This window comes from Triturus cristatus, chromosome 2_1, assembly GCF_964204655.1.
Source record: "Triturus cristatus chromosome 2_1, aTriCri1.1, whole genome shotgun sequence".
NCBI classification, from domain to species: Eukaryota; Metazoa; Chordata; class Amphibia; order Caudata; family Salamandridae; genus Triturus; species Triturus cristatus.
Window position 1 is genome coordinate 1,029,914,569 of NC_140581.1, and position 23,605 is coordinate 1,029,938,173.

General features: G+C 41.1%; 1 protein-coding gene across 2 annotated transcripts in view; it reads right to left on the reverse strand.

The window, feature by feature from the left end:
- LOC146866272 (alcohol dehydrogenase 1-like) overlaps nt 1–23,605 on the reverse strand; it is a 266,527-nt gene that overhangs the window by 91,637 nt on the left and 151,285 nt on the right. For both annotated transcript variants that reach the window (XM_085635204.1, XM_085635195.1), the window contains 3 exons: nt 18,317–18,404; nt 16,171–16,390; nt 1,622–1,882 (listed from right to left, as the gene is read on the reverse strand). In XM_085635204.1, the coding sequence (XP_085491330.1) occupies nt 1,622–1,882; nt 16,171–16,390; nt 18,317–18,404 (569 nt within the window). The remainder of the gene's footprint in view (nt 1–1,621; nt 1,883–16,170; nt 16,391–18,316; nt 18,405–23,605) is intronic.

The window sequence follows — 23,605 nt, forward strand, 5'->3', positions numbered from 1 at the left end:
ATGTATAGCTGTAGTGTATATTTCGGTTATGAGATATGTGTTCTGTCATTTGCATCAACTGGTGCATAGGCTGTGTTTTTAGCACCTGACAATTAGTGTAAATGACAGTGAAAATTCAGCTGACTCCAGCACAATCTATATCACTCAGGTCGTACTATGTGAGCACCGAGCAGAGTTTTAATTGTAAGACTGGTAACAACTTTACAAGGCTATTGGTGATAAATATCCTCACCCTAAAAGCAAACACCACAAATGCAATGCCCTTAATGAATACAGCTAATTCACTTCAAGGGGGTTACATGCGTTCAATAAAAGTGGTTATTCTGTGGCCAAAGTTAGTAGGTGGTAGGCAACTCAGGGAGCACTGTTTGTGCACACACATTTACAAACAACAGCATCAGCACAGTTGATAACATTATCAGAGGTGAGAATTTCACAGTGAACACAAAGATGAGCAGTGCATGCATGTGTTCTACTGGGAGGTCACCTTGATTACCATATGAAGCTAATATTTCAGACTTAGAATGCCACTGGATTTTGAGTAACTGACTCAGGTACCAATGAGCCCCGCATTTTTCTTTTTCAGCAACAGAACCAATACTAGGTTGTCTGAATTATAAAAATATTTGTTATTAATCTTCTCAGCCATAGGTCATATAGACCACTCTCCATTCAGAGAGGGCCCTGATATCTTGTACCTCTTAAGAAGGATTCTATTGTACTCCTTAACGTAAGGACGAGCATGGCATCAATACAATGGGACTGTTCAACAAAGATTTAGCTACAAGGAGGATCCATTTACACTAATAGCACCTCTGGCTTACTCCTCAATTCCATAAGAAAGCTAACAGTAACATCGGCTTCTACTTACCTATATACGTCACGCAGGAGCAAGCCAGGAGTGTTTCAAAAGTAAGTCACAGCAAAATCTTTGTAAATTGTCCTTTTGAATTTTTTTTACACATTTGCAAAACTGTCCTTGTGCCCCATTCCTGACCCTGAGGATTATTAAGTACCTCAAAAGATAGGCAGTCTCTACATGAATTTTAAAGTAGAAAAGGTAAACATATGGTCGGGTTATCAACATTGATTGCAAATATGTAGATATGTGATTATAGGTAAATGGATGGCACGATACAAGGCAGCAGTTTGCCCCTCCCTGCCATAAATGCTGATTTGCTGAAGCACCCATTGTCCTCACAGCTAGAATGATTTTAAGGGATACAGTGATGACGGCAAGATACCATGGTCACACGCCTCAAGCTGCACAATGAACATACCAATCCTTTCAATTTCATGCACTCAGAATGGTACAGCAGATCTCCAATTACACACCAAGCAACACCCAAAGATATACACAAAAGATTAACCACAACAGAATCATCATGATCCTACTTCAACAGAATACAGACTCCAGCATGTGTCCACATTGTCAAAACAAGAGAACAAAGGTATGCAAACCCAGCAGAACTGTGGGCCTATACTAATAGTAATACAGTGCAATGCAAATCTTTTTTTTAACATAACATAATATCTTAACAATTCATGCTCCACTTCGCAATTCCTGTGCATTTAATGTTTACCAGACAAAAGAGATGCTGGTGGGCACAAGTTGACATACCATAAGATCAATGATTCCAACACACTCAAAGGTATAGTCCGCGCCACCATCCGTCATTTCTGTGATCACTTCATGGATGGGTTTGGTGAAATCCTTGGGACTGAGGCATTCGGTTGCTCCTAATACTCTTGCCTTTGCAAACTTATCCTTATTGATGTCAACCGCAATGATCCGGGCAGCGCCAGCCACTTGGCAACCAATTATGGCAGATAGGCCAATTCCTCCCAGACCAAAAACGACACAAGTAGACCCAGCATGAACCTGCAAATAGATAAAAGAGGGTAAACAAATCTGGGTGAACTCCAAGGGTGATTTACTAAAAAACGATAAGAAAAGTGTGCTGTTCGAAGAAGCTTTTGGAATTATCTTTGACACTGTACCACTCTGTCAATTTTCAGTCAAAAAAGTTGGACTTCATTGTCCAAACACCTTCCTTACCCTTAAAGATGTAGAGCCTCCAAATATCCTTGATACTGTAACCCCTTAGAAAACCAGGCCCATGCTTATTAGAGTCTTCATCTTCAGTGCAAAGGGAGCAGCTCTCTACATGTACTGTGAGTATAGACACCTGAATTCCCACAATGTCCCTCATTACATGTGGTGTGGCATAATATCCATTATCTGGCTCCTGGAATTAAAGTTGTTAATGTTTTTGGTAACATCAGGGAGATTAAATGGCTATAATATATGGGAATAGGAATTACCATGCTGATTCCCTAATGGTTTTGCCCAATGTTTCACCCAGACACTTTGTCTGCTTGCAGTGGGTGAGATATCTGACATGCTGTATTAACTCAACATCTATATATGTTGACGATATCTATTCTCACCTGCTTTCTATTTCATAGTTAATATTTAGGTGATGGCATTTCTGCATATTGACATTTTTTTGCTATTCTGGTTGTAGGCCATTAGGAGGGCACCAAAGAACAGCAAAAAAATAATAAGCGAGGACAATCAATTATGTAAAAAGTGGGTGGGGTTGCTGAAAGAAAAGCATATGTGCATATTTTGAATGTTAATTAGGCAGGTAAAGAATGTATATGCTATTACACATAAAAAATTATAGAAATCAATGTACACTACTAAGGGCAGTGGAGTAAGTTGAAGAGGTGGGGCCAGGTGGGGCCATCGCCTCTGGAGAAATGCAGACGTTATTTTACAAATGGGTGAGCTAAGAGGTGATAAGTCACTGGTTGGAAATTTTTGAAACTGAGAACCCGTTAAACAAGGAGTAATGGGGATCTTCTAGGAAGCATGAAGTATATGGCGATAATATATATATTTTTAATAAACCAGTTTAATTTTTTCAGCATTAAACATAAACCGTACAGTGCAAACAGTTTTATGCAATCTGAGAGAATTTAGCCACATTCAGGGCAGTACAGCGGTCAAGCAAGTCCATATTAGGCCCACCACCTGCTCCATATTTTGGGAAATGTTTGTGGGCAGCCTCTTGCAGCTATGATAGGAGCCTCTTGTTTGGCAAGCCAAGCAGCTAAAGCTGGGGATGCCCAAGACTGGCTGTTATTGTGCCCAGCCCCACCAAAGCTCATTCTCCCCTAAAGCCACCCACATCCTCCAATATCCCCAACAGGGCAACTCGCGCATGGGTTTAATTGAATGCCTCAACACTCATGAAAGTGCCTGAAAGGTCTTTACCCAATATGTCACAATAATTGGCCAAATCCATAGCATATGGCAGAAGTTACCAAATCCATCTGGGCAGTGAAAACGTGAGGGAGGAGCGTGTCTCTGCTCGCTGGAGTCGATTTGGTGTGAGTTAGGTGACATGTAAGTATTTCAGTTGTACAATTCGGAGTTGGGAGAATGAGGATATAGCCAATATCGGTAGGGCTAGCTGGGCATCACACCAATCATCCTCTTCCAATTTACCTACCCAGCCAACCCAGCCCTCCTTCAAGGGGATAAGGGATCAAGGGAGTTAATGATGAGAAATGTATGTGAGAAGATATCACCCCTCTCCAGGGGACCTTGAAGGGCTTTTGCCTCTAAAGGATTGTATTCTGGCATAACCATTATGTTGGTACAGTAGGGGAGGAGGGTATGTGATCTCAAGATACCAATGAGGTACTACAGAAATATAATCTTTAGACAGCTTCTTCTTTCATTTCAGAATTTGATGTACCAAGTGAAAATAATCTTTCTCATAATGGTGCATTGCTGTAGGGGACAATGTGTGTACATTTTAAGCTGATTTATTCAACAGTGTACATATTACAGTTCTATTTTGTGTTTGCTGCAATCACTAAATTATCAATGTATTGCTCTCGCTAAAGACTAATTTAAAGATTCTAGATCTTGCTTGAGTATTTGGAAGAAATTTGAGGGACTTTTTTATGTCCTTTAGGTATTCTAGCTCAAACCAGAAATCTTTTTTGTAATTTAAATGCAAAAAGATACATACTACTCTCAGGAAGAGGAATGGAGAAAACGCTGAGCACAAATGAATTACTGTTAACCAGTCTACATCTACTGGAATTTGAAACAAAACGTCTGGGGTATTCAATACTACAGGACAGCATGAGATCACTGTCTCCTTTATTTAGTGAAAATTGCCCAAGCCCATTGTAGGTGATTTACATGGACTCCCCAAAACCTTGTAAAAAACACCTTTCTGTACCATCTTTTCAATCACAGGTGAAAGCCCTTTCTCAGCTTCACAAGAATGTTTATACTTGGGAATGCATGGAATTATTGCTTCTGATTTCATTGTAATTTGCACTGGTTTTTCACTTTTAAATCAGCCCAATCTATTTTCCTTTAAACTCCTAAACCACTCTTTTCACTTTTTTAAAAAGCATGTGTCCTAATTCTGAATGTAAGTCCCCAACTTTGAGAACTGGGAACATACCTACGTTTGTTTCTTAAGATTTCATTCATTTTAAAATCAACATCATCATCCTTTGTTTGAACACAAACACTATCCACTGTGCTATGAATTATACCTTTTAACTTGCATAATAGTTAACAACCCAAAGGTTTTACTAGACTTGTTTCACTAATTATAATTTAATGCTTATTGATAGCGGATACTACTGATACAGGCACATTTCTCTGAAAATGTACTATTCATATGTTTATTTGAAATGCCTACAACTTGGACTTTTTTCCAGAAAGTGGTGGGTTTGGAACCTCCACTGGTCTAACTGTGGAGTGGGTAGCACCTGTATCAACTAAAAATGATACACAATAGCCATTCATTTCTCCTTCTCCAGATGAGCCATTCTGGTCTACATTTAGGACTGAACAAAGCATGCAATCATCTTTTCCCCTCATTGTGCCTGACTCAGTCCACAAGGAACTCCAAGTGTAGCTCTAAATTGTGGAAAAGTGTCATTAATAACTGATTGTTGTATTTAAGATTGAGCTAATTTTTGCTGAAATTTAACATTTGTGGAACTCCCATCGCATTATTCTGCAATTGAAGTTGTAAAACTGGACCCTAAGGCATAAGTCCATTGAACTGCCTTTTATCTTCTGCATGTTCTGCACAGTTAGGGCAGGGCTGAGACAAATGACTGTGTCATCCTATTCTGTACTATGAGAATCATGATTTGCTGCATGGGAGATATCATTAATGTTCCATTTGCAAACTGTTTAACATTAAATCTTCAAGTTATTTTCCAATGTACTTCTGTACAACAAATGTGGGAAACGCCAGATAGTATTTAAACAATATTAGCATTATTATTAATACCTTTAGCTCTAACTTGGGAATACTTTCCTCCACCTTCTAGACGACCATGAAACTACACATAAGGAATTTGAAATTTACCCTAACCACCTTTCTGAAAAAACTGAGTCTGCACCAGCATCAACTTTTCTTTAGTAGATTTATTTTTCAACTCACAATAATCACTGCAATATTTCCCATAGGCAAGGATTTCATCCAATTATTTTGCTTGGCAACACATCATAATCTACTGGATTGGTGAACTTAACTCTGGACGTAAACCTAATACAAAGAAAAAACCCCGACGCAACCTTTGGAGTCATCCATTCCACTATATTGCCTGTAAATCTGCAATAATCTTTCATAATATGTATGAGCGGACTCATCTGCATTTTGTGTCGCACTCATAATTTTGAATAATTAACCTGTTTTTCTGGAATCCATCCCATTAAATGTTCAATTAGCATTGCAAGTCTTTGCATGACAATTGGTGAAGGCTTATAACTAGAACCGTCTTTACATGACCTTTCCTCCAGCCAGTGTATCACATTTTTTCACTCATTCCACAAATCCTTAGGCACAATAATTGAAAATAATGTACTCAAATCTTTCCAAAGCACCTTTAAAAAATTCACATTGCTATTCACCTCTGCAAACCACTTTTCTGACTCCTCCCTGAATTTTGGAAAATGCTTTGCTTTGAAAAAATCCAGAGGTCATCTCTGCTCTAAGGGACGTGCACATAAGCCCCCTCAGGGACACACCTCAATCGGAATTCCCTTTGAAATAATTCTCATTCAGTGTCACTAATGACATCCATCATTATAAATTATACATTCTCTGGCTTTTCATTCCAGTCATGTGTGTGCTTTTTCACATTCTCCTAGTCTCTAATTACATTGTTAATTTATTTTCATAAATCAGTTTTTGTCATTCTAATTTTATGATTTAGAATTCTCTTTTTAGTTAGACTGACACCCGTTTCTACAGCCATTCTCTAGTCATTCATTTGCACAAGCGTGCTTCCCTGTTTTCAAATCCAAACACACTAATTCATCTAAAGTCAATGTTTGAATTTTATGATGGTAAATATCTGGATTCATAAATTCTTCTAAGCGCACTTTACTTTCTGTTTTGAAGCATAATTTTTCTTGCCTCACTTTGATGATTGACCAGCTTCTAAATCATTTTTCCTTTCGATGTATTCGCTCAAATTGGTTTCTTGAATCTGAAGTTGGTCCTCATTATGAGGAGGTGATTCTTTTGTCTCTATTAATAATTCATCCAGAAATCAACTTTCTTTCTCAAATCACTCTTTCTCTCATCTTTATTTGTATTCTTCTCTTTTGATTTGCTTTCAATAGCAATTGCAGGAAATGCACCCACACTTTCTAACCCTTCCTTATACGATGTCTTTTCACACAAACACAATGTTGCATTCATCTAAATATTAAAATCCTTCCTAAATAAAACCTTTCAACATTTTATTGTGCGCTTTTTCATTAGCTACATAATTCCATTAATTTAGTGCTTTAAAATGTGCAGGTCATGGTTGTTATTTAATTTCAAACAGCCCATGCTTCAAATAATTAATTTTCTTCACTTGAAATATGCCATTTTCAGGAAATTTTGCAAAGCCTTATGCCTACAGACATGTATGTAGACTATGGTTTAAATGCATCTCATATACAGGGCTACCAACACGAGGGGAAATTTGATCTTCTGACAATGAATGTTTAGACTTTGCCAAAATTGCATCCATTGTATATTTTTAACAAACTTCAAAATACACACACAATTAACAAGGATATAATTTCAAACAACAACTCAATCACAGTACTTCAAGAGAATCAAAAACAATATACAAATAACCAGTATCTGGGTACCCAGAAATAGCAGTGAAATCAAACTCAGTACCAAAAGTAAATAGTGCTTATAGGCAATAAACCATTACATGTACACTAATCTAGGCTTTTGATCTGCAACTACTGAAAATGGAATCAACACAGTTTACCCTTGTGCACAGAATAATCCACAACTATTCCTAATTCGTACTTATTCACAATGAGACTATAAAGGACCACATAATTGAGTTTATTTTTAAACTTGGTGCATATCCTTAAATATTCAAAAGACACGATGATCTATCTTGAGTTCTCCGAACATCCAACACCTTCATATAAAAGCTAAATGTCAACAAAAATTAAATTTCAATACTTCAAAAATGCACTATTATCCACAAATCTCAATATTATACAGACTGCTCATGAATCAATACCACAACATAACACATACAATCTGCAAAGCATATCACTCTTTACAAAGCACACCACACAAAATGAGTTAGTCTGGTTTCTGTATGTACCACCAAAGCTGTTGATGCTCTAATTAATAAATCAAGATGGTCATTAGCGGGAAAAGCACTACCTGTGTCTCTCCTTGACTTAGCCCAAGCATAATTATAGAATGCACACAACTAACTTCTTAAAGTTAGCATCTCATTTTTTTTTTAATAAAAAGTTTTATTACAGAAAGCAAAGTAGCTAATAAATTAAGCAGAGTAACAATCCAACTTAGGGTCTATTTGCAAAGAAAAGCTAAAAAAAGTCTCAGGGCTAACCGAAAAATTCCCAGTTAATGTCTCAGACGGTGAAAATATCTCTGCTAACAATGCCTCAAAGCTAAAGTCTGCTGGAAAAAGTCTAAATGCCTGAAGTCAAAAGGCTGGCTCATCTCCAAATAGGATGCTATCTTGTAATGTTCAGAAACAAAAGGCACACACATGTAGTAGGAAATTGGGTTACTGTTTAAAGGGTGTGAAACCCTAGCCTAGCAGCAACCACAATTCTTGTCAGGATTGAAAAACAAGCAAACCCCATATTAACCTGGGCTTAACCCTCTGGTAGCTTGGCACAGAAGCAGTCAGGCCTAACTTAGAGAGATTATGTAAAGTATTTATGTTGTATTTCAAACAGTAAGAAAGAGAAAACAAAACAAAAGAAAAAACACCACACCTATTTAGAAATAGAGTCAAATGTAATCAATTATTTGACACCGAAATGACCAAAATCCAGCTAATAGAACTGGGGATAAGCCATTTTAAATGTTTATATAAAAATAGTACCTGAAAGCCGAAACCCCAACTGTGGTTATCAGCTCGCAATGGATCAGGACAAAGTCACAAATTTAGACCGACTACGTAGAAACATGGGTGGGATACAGGGACCCAGTTATACCTGCTGAACGAAGTTTCTTAAATCATGTTGCAGAGCATTGTGAGGTCCTGCTCTGAGGATGCGTTGCACAGCAGTGATTGTGAGGTCCTGCAATGATGACGCATCACGCAGCAGCAGTTCAGAGCAGTTGCAGGGCTGGGATGCGAGGTTGTGCTTCAAGGATACATCGTGCTGCAGCAGTTTCGGGAGCTGCGGGGCTGCAATGCAGGGTGATGCATTGAGGATGCATCCCCCAGAGGTGGTTCTGAGAAGCTGAGGAGTCCTTTGTCAGGGGTGCATCACCCAGAAATGGTTCCAGTGTGAAGCTGTGAGGCAATGCATCATGCTGTGTTGGCTCTGCTTGCACCACAGGTTGGGCTGTCAGTGTTCAACTTTTTTAATACACAGCACTCTGAATTAGGATTTGTTTAGGGCCTACCCTAGGGGTGACTTAAATGTATTAAAAAGGAAGGTTTAGGCCTGGCAAAAGACTTGTATTACCAAGTCAAAATGGCAGTTAAAAACTGACCACACAGGATGTCATAGCAGGCATAAGACACCTAAATAGATAATTATTTTCTAATAAATTAAACCTTTTGTTACAGCTGTATTCCTTACTCAGGGCTGTTACTTGTGATGCTTTCCAAAAGTTTATAAAATACTCAATGGATGGAAAATCAAATCTTGAACAAAGTATGAACTGAAATGTATGAATCATAATGCCACTAAGGTTTACATTTCAAAGAACCTGCTCAACGTAATAAATATAACGGGCTGTTCTTCGCTCAATAGGCAGATTCATTTGGCAAAAATAATACAGGATCTTTGAAATTTGAGATTTACTCAAAATAAAGGGACCTATTTATGAGAATTTCACGCAGTGCAGCACAGCACAGCATGTCACCCTGCTGCGCTGCACTGCGTGACAGGGAAAGGGCAGGGATGAGCTGTGTTTAAGGCAATATAGCTCATTCTTCCCTTTTCCCCCGCGCTGGCACCCTTTTGGCAGCCTAGCACCAATGCAGACACCCTTGTAACATGATGCAAGGATGCATGTGTTGCATGCAGGATTGTCATTGTGCAGGAAAGAACACCTTCCTGCACAAAAACAATCCTGCGAGGCATAATCCTTTATCTATGTGTGGTTGCAGAATGCAGCACAAATAGAAAGAAGAAGTAACAAGGATAAATACATGTTTTCTCCACATTACACCTCTCCTGGGAAGGCTTATCTTTTTGTCATATTCCCAGGTTTACCAGTTCTGGTAAATCTAAGAATGTGTCCAAAAAAAATGGAGCTGCATGGGAACACCTAGACAACACCCATGGAATGCCTCCCTTCTGCAGAGTAAGGCAGTGATTTGCACTGTATTGATTTACTTCAGATTTATGGAGCAACTCAGGGTTCCCGCAAAGTGCCTTGCGTGGCTTTATAAATCGCATTTAAGGTTTAAGTCTCGCATGTACTGTGTGGAACAAATGGGATGCCACCGGCACATAAATAGGCCCCATAGTTTTAAGCGTCTTGCAAAAGATGATTATGTGAATGTGAAGAAACACTTTGTAGAAAATATTGGTGTTGGAGAGAGCATCAAAAAGTAAAAGCAGTGCTGGTCGAAACAGTTAAACTTGAAAAAATCTTTTTTTGTTTTAGAATTTCCACCCTTTTTATGTTGAAAAGTAGGGCAGATTAATATTGTGTCTCTAAAATGTTTGAAGGCAAGATATGCTGACATCCCACTAGGTTTCCATTGCCATTGCTTACATTAGTGGAGTTATTATATTCATCAACACAAGCACTGATAAGAATTTCTGCCAGAGTATTGGTCCCAAATAGTCTCCTCTGAAGGCAGAGACAATCACTTTGAGAGAGCAGAGAACTCAAAGTGTAGCAAAATCTCCACTACCTTTGTGGAACAATACGTACATATGCCACTCATGCGTCCAGAAATTCTACAGATAAAACGTTGTCATTCTTTCAATACTTCTAAAGCACGATAACTTGTGATTACATGCACATTTTCACTTTCTTGTACTCTTCCCCACCAACTTGTCAAATTATATGTTTTGAAGCTACTCGGAAGGGAGGCGTTAAATTTTAATTTAGTAAAGTTCTTTAACTTTTTGTGGAATGGTGTTGTTTCTGCAGCGTGTTTGATAGTAAAAAATGTGAGAAGTATTTAAAAGAAGCTGTTTTATTAAAAAGGCTGACTGAAATAAAGTATAAGGCTGGACCTAGTGCAATAGTTTCAGAATCTCACCCAGTGCTTAATTTGAGCCGGTGGTTTCTGGTGTTCGGTACCAGCACTTAAATGTCAACACCAGCACTTGTGATAGTCTGCCATAAGGTGGTGCTGCCTGGCATATTTAGAGATGATCACAACAACAGTTAATGATTAATTCAATAGACATTAGAAATAATTAGTACCTGCTACCCAAGACATACTTACAGCTTGGGGAGCCCGAAATAGTCTGAATTGTCACTCTTATTCTTTTTACAAATTAAGCTCTGATCTTGCCTTCACAAAATGTTGTGTGACCTTCTTCCAGCTGGTTATGGAATCATAGAACTCTCCAGTGGGAGAAAGGTTGCCCAGAAGCCACTGGAGATATGTTAAATATATCTAACATTTCTTATCCTTTTGACCATGTTTGACCACATGCTGGTTTAACATAGATTCTAGCACACAATCTCTTAATGTAATTCTGAATCACAGTTTGGATCCTCAATTTTGAGCTTGGTTGATCCTTTCCCTTTATTATCATATCATCTTAGTTTTTGGAGATCTGAATGACATCCCAGCACTTTTTAGATCTGCTTATGGATAGCTTTATCTATCCACCAGATCTCATGTCAGCACGACAAAAATACAATATATCAACAAATATACAAAGAGAGTCTTTGCCCCTTTAATGGTTGACTGGTGTGCGTGAGCCCCAGTAAGGCATTAGCTTGCTGAGTTGTCTGTCATATTTTGAGAGAAGCACCTGGCATTTCACTGACATATACATTCTTTTGCTGTAGATTTTGAATTGTTGACTAGAAAAAGTAGTCCCTTTGAGGCATGCATTTTCTGAGATGGCAGTTAGATCAATGCCTTAGTGCAGCAGAGTACCCTATGTCTTCCCTTCTGCTGCCACTCAGTCATGCCTGTCAAATAATTCAGAGCACCCACTCAGCCGCTCCCTCCTTCTGGCAGATTCTATGATGCTGCCACCAGTCTACTGCTTGTATCCAGCATGCCTGATGGCTCCAATGACCCTGCCACTTGGCTGCTACTGGCAGCTTTGTAATGTAGCCGCCAGGTAGTACTATTAGCACTCAGCAAACTTACCGGCTGTGACCAAGCCTATAGGTCTGGCTTCTATCTGGAAATGCAAGTCAGTCCTTCTGACTTTGCCAGTGCTTCTTGCTATATGAAACATGTTCTCGCTTTGAAAAAAAAGTCAAAAGCAGAACACCATTTGCAGCTTTTTAATCTTAGTAAAACAGGGGCTATGCCAAATCACCTCCTTCTGCACAAACTGGAACTGACACCATGTATAGTACAGAGGCTACACGTTCTCCACTTCAGAGGTAAAAAAATAAATGGCAGCACAGATAATGAGGGAAATTAAAACTGGGATGAGGCCTAAGGCAAGCCCGTCTGCGCCCGTCCGCGCCTGGACCGCGCCCAGTGCCAGAACCCCTGGCCCCTGTGAATGCCACGATGCCCGAATCCGCTACGATGCCAGCACCCTCCACGCACTCAACACCGGACGAGAACACACCTGCTTCCAGGCCGCACCAAAGCGCACCAAAGGACCCTTCTCCTGCCGGAACTGCAGCTTTACCTGCACCAGAGCCACCAATACGCCAACCAGGACCGGACTCAAACACCTCCACTGCATACTCGTGAACACCCGCTCCGCCTGCAAATACGCCATTAAACTCTGGGATCTACTCGACTCAAGCTCCCCAGACGTCGGCTTCCTGATGGAGACCTGGCTGAACCCCTCCTTGGCACCCAACATCGCCATAGCCATCCCAGACGGCTACAAGATCACCCGCAGAGACCGCACCAATGGAGTTGGAGGAGGAATCGCCATCATCCACAAGTCCACCCTCAGAGACTCGACCAACTCCGACGACACCCTCAGCACCGCTGAACACCTGCACTTCAGACCCCCCGGACCCCGATCACAGTTCAGCAACTCCATCGCCGACCTCGTCAGCACACACGCCCTCGCCTCCACGGACTACATCCTCCTCGGGGACCTGAAATTCCACCTCAAGAACAGCAACGACACCAACTCCACCACCCTGATCGACAACCTAGCCAACCTCGGACTCAGACAACTCGTCACAACACCCACCCACTCCGCTCGCCACACGCTCAGCCTCATTTTCTCCTCAAGCCCCCACGTCTCCTTCAACCACACCACCGAACTCCACTGGACCGACCACCGCTGCATCCACTTCACCTTCCGGAAACCCACCATGCACCACCGCACCCAACAGATGCCTCGCCACCGCTGGAGCAAAGTCACCGAAGACCAGCTAACCACCACCCTTGCCCAGAGCCCACCCGCCAACCCCACCGACCCCGACAACGTCGTCCACAACCTCAGACAGTGGATCGACGACTGCGTCAACACCCTCGCCCCTCTCAAGACACCCTCCAACAGTCACACCAGCAACAGAGCCAGCTGGTTCACTGACGACCTCCAGGCCTCCAAGCAAACCTGCCGAAAGCTGGAGAAGAACTGGCTCCGTGAACGAACACCGAACAGCTATGCAGCCCACAAGAACGCCTCCCGCAGACACCATCACCTCATCAAATCAGCCAAAAGAGCCTCCTTCAAAGACCGCCTAGACAACAATGCATACAACAGCAAAGAGCTCTTCAACATCGTGAAAGAACTCACCAACCCCAGCTCCAACACCAACGACATCCCACCTTCGCAAGACCTGTGCGACTCACTGGCAACCTTCTTCCATCGCAAGATCGCAGACATCCACGACAGCTTCAATGCCACGACCGCACCGACAACCACTGAGACCCCTGCCCCTACGACTACCATCCGCACCAACCACCTGCTCTCCTGGACCAACATCAACGACGACGACACCATCAAGATCATGAACAACATCCACTCCGGATCCCCGTCAGACCCTTGCCCACACCACATCTTCAACAAAGCCAGCACCGCCATCGCACCCCATCTCCGGAAAGTCATCAACATCTCTTTCGAGACAGCTACCTTCCTGGAAAGCTGGAAGCACGCCGAGATCAACGCCTTACTCAAGAAACCCAAGGCGGGCCCCAAGGACCTCAAGAACTTCCGACCCATCTCCCTGCTCCCATTCCTGGCGAAGGTCATCGAGAAGACCGTCAACAACTGACCCGCTAACTCGAGGAGAATAGCATCCTGGACCCGTCCCAATCCAGGTTCCACAGCAACCACAGCACCGAAACTGCCCTCTTCGCTGCCACCGATGACATCAGGGCCCTGCTAGACAATGGAGAAACCGCGGCCCTCAACCTCCTGGACCTGTCAGCCGCCTTCGACACGATCTGCCACCGCACACTACGCACATGCCTCCACGACGCTGGGATCCAAGAGAAGGCCCTGGACTGGACCACCTCCTTCCTCTCTGGCAGAACACAGAGCGTCTGCCTCCCCCCTTTCGCTCCGAAGCCACCAAGATCATCTGTGGCATCCCCCAGGGCTCTTCCTCAGCCCAACGCTGTTCAACATCTACATGGCACCGCTCACCCATGTCGCCCGACTGCATGACCTCAACATCCTCACCTACGCCGATGACACCAAGCTGATCCTCTCCCTCACCAAGGACCCCCACACCACCAAAACCAACCTCCACGAAGGAATGAAGGCCGTCGCTGAATGGATGAGGAACAGCCGACTGAAGCTGAATGGACAAGACAGAGGTCCTCAAGCTCGGTTCCACCCCTTGGGCCTGTAACGACTCCTGGTGGCCGACCGCACTGGGAACAGCTCCAACACCCACCGACCACGCACGCAACCTAGGGGTCATCCTCGACTCCACCCTCTCCATGACTAAGCAGGTCAACGCCATCTCCTCCTCCTGCTTTAACACCCTCTGCATGCTCCGCAAGATCTACAAATGGATCCCCACTGAAAGGAGAAGAACGGTCACCCAGGCCGTCGTCAGCAGCAGGTTGGACTACGGAAACGCCCTCTACGCAGGAGCCTTGGCCAAACTCCTGAAACGGCTTCAACGAATCCAGAACACCTCTGCACACGTGATACTCGACATCCCCTGCCACAGCCACATCACACCACACCTGAGAGACCTGCCCTGGCTCCCTGTCATCAAGAAGATAACCTTCAAGCTCCTCACCCATGCACACAAGGCACTCCACAACACCGGACAAGCATACTTCAACAGACGACTCAGCTTCTACACCCCCACCAGCCAGCTCCGCTCCGCCACCCTCGCCACAGTCCCCTGCATCCAAAGAGCGACCTCTGGTGGCAGATCGTTCTCCCACCTCGCTGCCAAGACCTGGAACACCCTTCCCATCAACCTACGGCAGACACAAGACCCACTGACCTTAAGAAAACTCCTCAATACCTGGCTTTTCGAGCAGTAGCAGTTTTTCCCACCCCCCAGCGCATTGAGACCCTCACAGGTAAGTAGTGTGCTTTACAAATGCTATGATTGATTGATTGATTGGTGTGAGTGGAGAAAGTAAAAAGGGATGGAACGATCCAGAAGAGGTGAAGAAATAAGCAAATAGGGAGATGCATGAAGAGGGACAATGATACAAGATGAGGGAGAGGACAGTGAGAATAAGAAGGGAGAAAAAGGAGATTGAGGAAAGGAAGAATACAGGGGAGGAAGAAGCAAAAAGAAAAATAGAATCAAAAATAGAAATGACGAAGATGTAGGAAAGATTAGAGATTCAGAAAGCAGGATACTAGATTAAAGGGAAACGGGGAACGACTGGTAGTGTATGCTTTGATGGCTCATGAGGAATGCTGGATTACTTACCTCAGGTACACCAGGTCTGAAGCCCAGGGACATTTATTTTTGCTTCAGCTTAGTTTAAAGAGAATGTAGATTATAACTTCCTTTACAGATTCATGTGTGTCTCCCATCACTTTCCCCGTCCTCTCAAAAACTCCCATGTTGCTATTTGTTCCCCTCTCCCTTTAAAATAGACCTCGTGTCTCCCATTACAATTATTTAAGTTGTCTTACCATTTTGCATCAGCTAGACACTTCTAGCTGTTCCAGGTTGTGTGGATTTGGAACAGCATTGCCCGTGACGTATCCAAGACAGAATTATTGGTAGTACAGATGCTCCTATTTGTTTGCAACACCAACTAATGTGAGCTCCTACAAATTCTTTTTTGCTTGGTGGGGGTCAATTAGTGAGATCAGTGAAAACAAATGTGTTTTGCAGCAGGTGTAATGCACAATTCAAATCTCCTTCGTTTCTGAAGGCATCTGAAATGCTACTCTTTGTGAGACACTTCGACAAACTCTTTCAACCTTCTTGTATATGTTACTGGAGGTAATATAACAAACATATTGTGCCTCGAAGTCACAAAAATAAACAAATTAATAGATTGCGAGGTAAAATTGCTATCATAAGGCGTTATTACTTTGGCAGTGGTAGTTGCAGATCCGTATCCAGTAGAAAATCCACATCCAATTAGACAAACTTTCTCCAGAGGTGCGGCAGCATCGATTTTAGCCACATAAATTTCATTCACAACCGTGTACTCAGCGAAGGTGCTGGTGCCTGCGAAATTATGAATCAGCTTCCCTTTGCAGCTAAACCTGCTAGTGTTGTCATACATCTTTCCAGAATAATTCCCAAATCTGAGTAAAGGAAAAATAAACAGGGTTAAATTTGTTAGGGTTTTCAATTTAAGGGCCTCATTATGTAAAGCCTGGAAAACTAGAATTGGAGCTGCAGGGGCTAGAACTAAGGATTCCGGCTGTATTCCCATACTGTTCCCAGGTGTCAAGAGCTTTAGGACTGGGAATGAGGAATAACATGCTGGAATATTTTCTTAGTTTGCAAGGGGTCCAGGACTCCGAGCCCCTACATGCTGCCATTTTTCATCTGGTTCCGGCAAGTGACAATGGCAGTGGAAAACTCAACGGGCCCTTTTCACACATGTAAACTTGCTCATGCAGATTGACTCACAAGTAAATGCAATCTTGCACGTAGGTATAAAATAACACTTTTTTTTGCTAGTCACCATTACCAACTGTAGATTTGCACACAATAAATATTTAAATGTCTTGGCCCCCTGAAACCATGGAGACATATAAGACTGAATTTGATGGAGACATGTAAGACTGCATTTAGCATGGTAAAGTACAATTTTTTACATGTAGGCAGAGATCTCCATGACCAGGACAGGGATCTTTCCCACTCAGGAGAGAGACCTCCCCATAGTCAAGTAATGGGGAAATGTGTATTCGTTATTTACAAAAAAACATATTAAATAAATAATAATGTAAAATCCAATTCATGGTGAATTTAAAATGATTAATATTAACGTAGAACAAAGAAAATGTTTAAAGCACAGTAACTAATCGAATTAAATGTTTTTTAAATTGTTTAATTAATCAAACTATATTATTTTAATTTATAAAAAAAAAAAAAAAAAAAAATCCAACTAACAATTATGCACATTTAAACTAAAAGTCAAAATAATTTAATTGATTTCACATTATTCCCTAAAGATTAAAGCTCCTGCCTCTATTCTTTTCGATGGGAGTGTATTGCAGTATCGATGAGTGGCTATGTGTGATGCAACCTTACAGCAAGGATGTGCTGGAGAACATTTACTAATGTTTTAGGGCCTTTAGTACTTTCGTAACTTTAGAAGTGTAGTTTGTGAATAACAATGGCCTTACTCTTTTGTGGATGGGTGCTTGTATTAGCATGACCCTCCTTTAAACACTCCGTACCCCTCCTAAATCCCTACTATGTAGTAGTTAGTATTCAGCATTTTCCTGGCACTCCCTCTGGTCCCACTCACATTTACTCCTAGGGCCCTCAATACGAGTCGGCCGGACTTTCCAATGGAGATACCGGAGCAGGTGTTACTCTAGGACATTTTATTTACCATTTTGGTGAAAAACCTTTGCCATAGGAAGTCTGCTCGGAGCAGGTGGAAAATATCAGCAGGACTACTGATGGGGCAAGAGGGTGTTGAATGGGTTTTCAGGGGTGATGGGCATGATTGGGCTTGTCGGGTGAGCATTATCTGCTCCCTCCAGACTACTGCAGGCAGTGGGCAGGGCTCTGAAATGCTGCATGCCACTGCCGCTTATCAGCCTCTTTGATAGGTCCAGTGTGTCCGGGCCTCGATTTATCAGGTCCTGAGATTTCTGACCCTGTAATTGCAGGCCTAAAAATGCTTGAAATTGCACATTGTGTTGTTTCACCTGGAGTTAGCTCTCCAGTTGAAGTAACATAATTCATATAGAGGACCTAAGTAGTAAATTTACATGTGTGGCGATGTCCCCAATGCAAAGCAGGAGGAAGCTGAGGTGAAGATCTCCATTCCTAGATTTCCGAATTGTGTTTTGTAGTTGGTAAGTACCACTACTGTAGCACTACTTTACGTGCTAAATATTGCAGTTTGTGAAGTTGTTTTTATTGAATGCCAGTAAAACATGGTATCGACATGGCAGTCTCTCACATGGATATGGCTCTGCCAAGTATGTATTGAGGACGTAAGAGTGAAAGTTAAGTTTAGTAAAGTAAAATTGTAAAAAAAAACATACTCATTCTTAACACACACGTTGGCATATGGATGCTTGCAGCTACGACACTCTCCACACAGAGGCATGGGAATTGGTATGACTTTATCACCTATGGACAGGATGAAAAGATAATTGTAATCTGAAATGATTAATACAGCAAACAGGTTACAAACCAGAACCATTAACATATGTTCACCATCTGTAATGTGTCCTTGTGGGGCTGTCTAACAACACACATCAGAGGAATGTATCCCAGCAGGCGCTGCTCAGGTAGTACCATTTATGAAGAAGAAAATAATATATAATCACCAGAATGGTAACTAAAAATCACCTTTTTAATTTTTAACCACTTTGAGATGTATTTTATCATAACACTTCCTTTTCAGAATTCATTAGTCATAAGTAGGATGCTACACTGCTAAAGGTCATGTTGGCAATGGGTCCAAATTTAATATATGTTTATATAGGCACTTGCAAAATGCATGGTGGAGATTTGTGGCACAAAGCAATACAAATCGCAGGACTGAAAGTTGATTCAACCACTGTGCAAATGTTTTTGAGTCACTGAGTGGCAGCCCCTGTAATTTAAGCAAAGACGTAACAGGACAAAAGTAGATCAATCCAAAGGGTCTCACAATTTTGCCCTTCATCTCTGGTCAACAAGCAATCAATGTGTACTCTGTGACCTCCCAAAGAAGACAAACGTCACAATATTTGCACGTACAATAAGCAAATATGGTTCTCACTTCAACTCGCTACATTTAAAAATAAATACATTGGGAGAACCTGTTACACTAACTCCTTGGTGGAAATTCAAAGCAGTCATAGAATGAAGGTTTCTATACTCAAAGTCATCTGACCATTTTGATTTTCAGCACCTGTATAGACTCAGGTGAAACATAGGCCTCAAAATAGTCAACATTTTGCATGAACAGTTAACTGGCCAAAAAGTGAGAAATATCTGTGTTACACATGTGTAAATTAAATACTCGTCAGGTTTGCATAGATGTGGGAACATTATCATGAGAATGTCTGAGGAGTGGTGTAACATCTTTGGCGTGTCCTGTTCTAGGTATATTAGTCAGTCAATCATCTTTATTCATTTTATAAAACAATTAAAAGAACATACTTTAAAACATAATTACATACATTACTAATAAAAACAATACAATTCTTATACCTTCAAAAGTATACAGCCTAAAATGGTCAAATAATCTACATACAATTCATAACCTATACATTGCAGATGAATTAAACATTTTCTTATATGTATGGCCTACAAAACAAAATCTATACCTGCACTATATTTCATTACATCTCCGACATTAATACAGTATTCAAGTGCTAGTTTATACGCAGTAAAATTCATATTTAAAAATAAAGGTTTTAGTAATTTCCTTCTAAAGAGCACTATATAAAATACAGAATAATATAAAGTGCGTAGTAGATTGGAGGGATGTCCTATCACAAAGATATAGACATTTACCCTTATTCCTATGTCTCTTCCTAGGGAATGCCATCAATTGATGAACTAGACCTAAACAACATTTTTGTAAGTAAATATCTATCAAATTTATTTGGAATATTTAAAAGATAGGGTTAAACACCATCCAATAAATGGTAGAGAAAACATCTATACGTGGTCCAGCATGCGCTCTCTTCTAGCTCACCCTTTTCAATTAACACATTGAATCTCCAAGTGAACTACTTACTGATCTTGGTATATCTTTTTATCAGAACGCTGATGACATCTACGTCGATCTTAAACTTGACTTCCACATTCCTTCTGCATCTTCCATAGCGTGCAATCATAAATTGATTAAACTTAAATGTAAAGGCTTGGAAATCAATTTGCATTTCAGGAATTTGACCCAGGAATTAAACAATATGGGCTTGAAGCTGTCATGAATGTTAGTATTACCCCTAAACCTGCCATGACTGCAAACATTCGTGGTCTTCCTTCTCCCAAAAAACTATGACACAAACAAGTTCCGGCTAAATTGGAGAGATTTCAACTTCCAAAGCTTGAATATTTAAAACACTTCTCTATGTATGATCTGAAGCTAGCAGTTAAGGCAAGGGTCATTTTCAAAATTAGTTATAGGTCGGTTTTCCTCAGTAGCCTCTCTAAAGACAGACTTGCTCCTTTAAGAGCTGTTCTTCATATTGCTGTTAGGTTTCTGACTAACACAAAAAGTTTGACCATATCACTCCTGTTCTGGCCTGCCTTAAATAGTTCCCGATTGAAATAGGATGCCACGTAAGGGCTGCAGGCTGCACTTTACAAAACTTTAAATGTCAACATTTGCAGGTATTTTACTTCAAAGCTTTTTTTATAGGGAGATTCTCAGAACCTGAGATGTACATTCTAAAGGTCTCTCACAACACCTTTTTCAAGAAAAATTCCACTCTGCTCATATCAAGAGTACCTCCTCTTTCTTTTCTCTTCTTTAGGTCTGCCAAAGAACTTGCTCAATTTCTTGAAAAAGACCTTCATCTGACTATGCAGACCCTTACTTTATGTCTCCACTGTTATTAGTCTCACACTATTTACCACTAGTTTCTAATACATCTTTAAGGTTGTTGTGCTATTGGTCTTTGCCCATGTTCCTTCCTATTTCCTCAGATAACCACCCTTATTTACTATCGAGGCTCCCCACACAGATTCCTTTGGACTTGATACATAATTAATGATGTTTTGCTCCGAAGGTCCTGCAACTAACTATTCAAGTGACTTCATTTATTGCGATGCAATGTACTGCACTTGCAGAGTTGGACTGAGGATCTCACCATTCATTTTCCATCTCCAGCACATCATGATCATGTTAGCCTTTAACTTGATACCCATCCATTATTTTACTGTATGTTGGTTTTCAACCATAAATGCACAGTGCTCTGATTCCCTTCATGACTTCCTCCTCCCATTCACTCAGTTGTATGTTACTGGCTTAATTCTTTGACTCCTTCCACCCATTGTTTCATTCCTGCCTCAATTATATTCTAAACTGACATCTAGAGTAAGGAATGTGAGGGAGGGGGAATGCACCCCAAATTTTAAGATGTTGTAGTGCTAGAGGCACTCTTGTGGTCTGACACCATGTGATGACCTTTGACTACCATTATTTTAATTGACCGTGGTGAGTTGTTTTATTCTAGCCTGAATTTACGATGTACTGCATATGCCTTGTTTCTCTTAAAGGTTTCTTTCTTGAAATCTTGCAGTCTTACAGTGGGAGCTGTCCCTGAGTATAACAGTCTTGCCAAGAACCAGCCTTGCTAAGAACAGAACAAGTGGGATGTGCATGTAAAAGCATGAGAGAGAGAGAGAGAGAGAGAGAGAGAGAGAGAGGTGTGGAATGTACGTTTTGGTCTATGTTATGAGCAGTAGTGCACAAATGTGCACTGTGTTGTACATTGAGAGATGAAGTATGTGATGCTATAGGCAGTGGTGTACAGATGTGCATTATGTTGTACATTGGGAAGAATTATGAAGTTCTTAGTATTGGCTTTGACATGGCCTCATGTCATCCTGCATTCTGACTCTGCCTTGCTTGAGCTGTTGTGCGTGCCCAGACAGGTTTGTAAGTTGTTTGGGTTAATCACGTTCAAGGATTGTTTTGTGAGAGATTGTTTGATGTACCCTGGAAGGCTTTTGTAAGCTTTGTTAAGATAAAAGCTGGAACATGCGAGAATGTAGAGGGAACGTGGGAACTCCTTCCTGCCGTGGAATGCTTGCCTGGAAGCTGGACAGCTCCAGTAAGTTTCTGTGGCACAGGGGGCAAGACTCTCAAACCTTCTAGTGTGTGTTTTGAGACTATAAAGCTGAGGGTTGTTGACAGCCAAGGTTGGTAGCTCACTTACAGAGTAGATGTACTGCAGCAAGACAAACGGAACCTGAGTCCCGGTCGAGAGTCCAAGCCCAGCTGTGAACGGGCCCCCAGCTTGAGTTGGCACAGATGTCGAGTGAACAATCAGGTGAGGTGATTTGTGTCTGACAAGTGCAGTTGTGGTGTGAGGTTACAGTGGCTGTAGTCATTTGAGGTGTTTTCTTTTTGATCGGTGAATGACACAAGGTGCACATCTAAAGTAATCATTTGATGTATTCAGTGTATACCTTTTTTATCTCTTGCAGGACGTCCAGTATATTTGATTGAGTTTTATCTCATATTATTTTCTGCTTGTTTATTCATTAGTATTATTCATGAATCTAACTGTTGCATTTACCAAGTGTATTATTATTGCTTGCATATAAATATATATATCTTAAGTTGACATCTGGAAAAGCCTTTCTGTTAGCGAGCATTGCATAAATAAAACCACAAGCCGTAGTCTAAAAAGAGAGTCTTTGCATTTTGTAAAGTGAAACCCTTTTCTATGTGTTGTTGTGTTTTATGTCTCCTGCTCCGCTGTGTTTGAGCCACCGTTTGGCAGTGGAATTTGTAGAATTCTTTATTATCTGAAAGGTGGAGCAATACAGATGTCCAGGGGAATCAGACAAGGTTGTCTTATTGCACCCCTCCTTTTCTCAATATATAATAATGGGATTGATAAATTCCTCCAAGAATTGAATACTGATGCCCCGAAAGTAGATTCTTGCCAATCTCTTCTGCTCCTGTATGCAGATGATGCAGTCTTAATATCTAGAACTGCAAATGGCTTACAATAACTGATTGAAGCTTTTGCAACAAACATGGAACAGAGAGATTTAAAATTAAATCTCTCCAAGACATTTGTGATGATCTGTGGACAGGGTAGGGCAAAGAAAAAGACCCATTGTGTGAGTAAATATAAGCTGACTAAAGTACACAGCCTTTTCTATCTAGACATCCTACTTTCACATAGATCAGAAAAGATTTAAATTAATTCTATCCATGGAGGCTATTTTTAGATTCTGTAATAAGATAGCTAGCAGACCTATTTGTGATATGCTTAAAGTATATGGTAGCAAATGCTAGTCAGTAGCAACATATGGCTCTGTAGTGTGTGGCAATGTAAATACAAATACATTACAAATTTGTAAAAACTTGTTTTTCCGACACATGTTGGCTGTACCAAGGTCTACCTCTGTATATCTCCTACATATGGAATTGGATGCACGTTATGTCACTGATTTAGTACAAGCTAGAGCATTATTCTCTTGACATAACATCTGATGCAAGGAGGGAACAAAGTTTAAGGATTATTTAGCATTGGATCATTTTAATAAAATACCATGGCTAGCATATATGGATAAGTTACTGAAAGAAATTGACAAATATCTTACAGTGTCTAGTATAAAGTTGTCTGGTCTACCCGAATACCTAGTCAAAG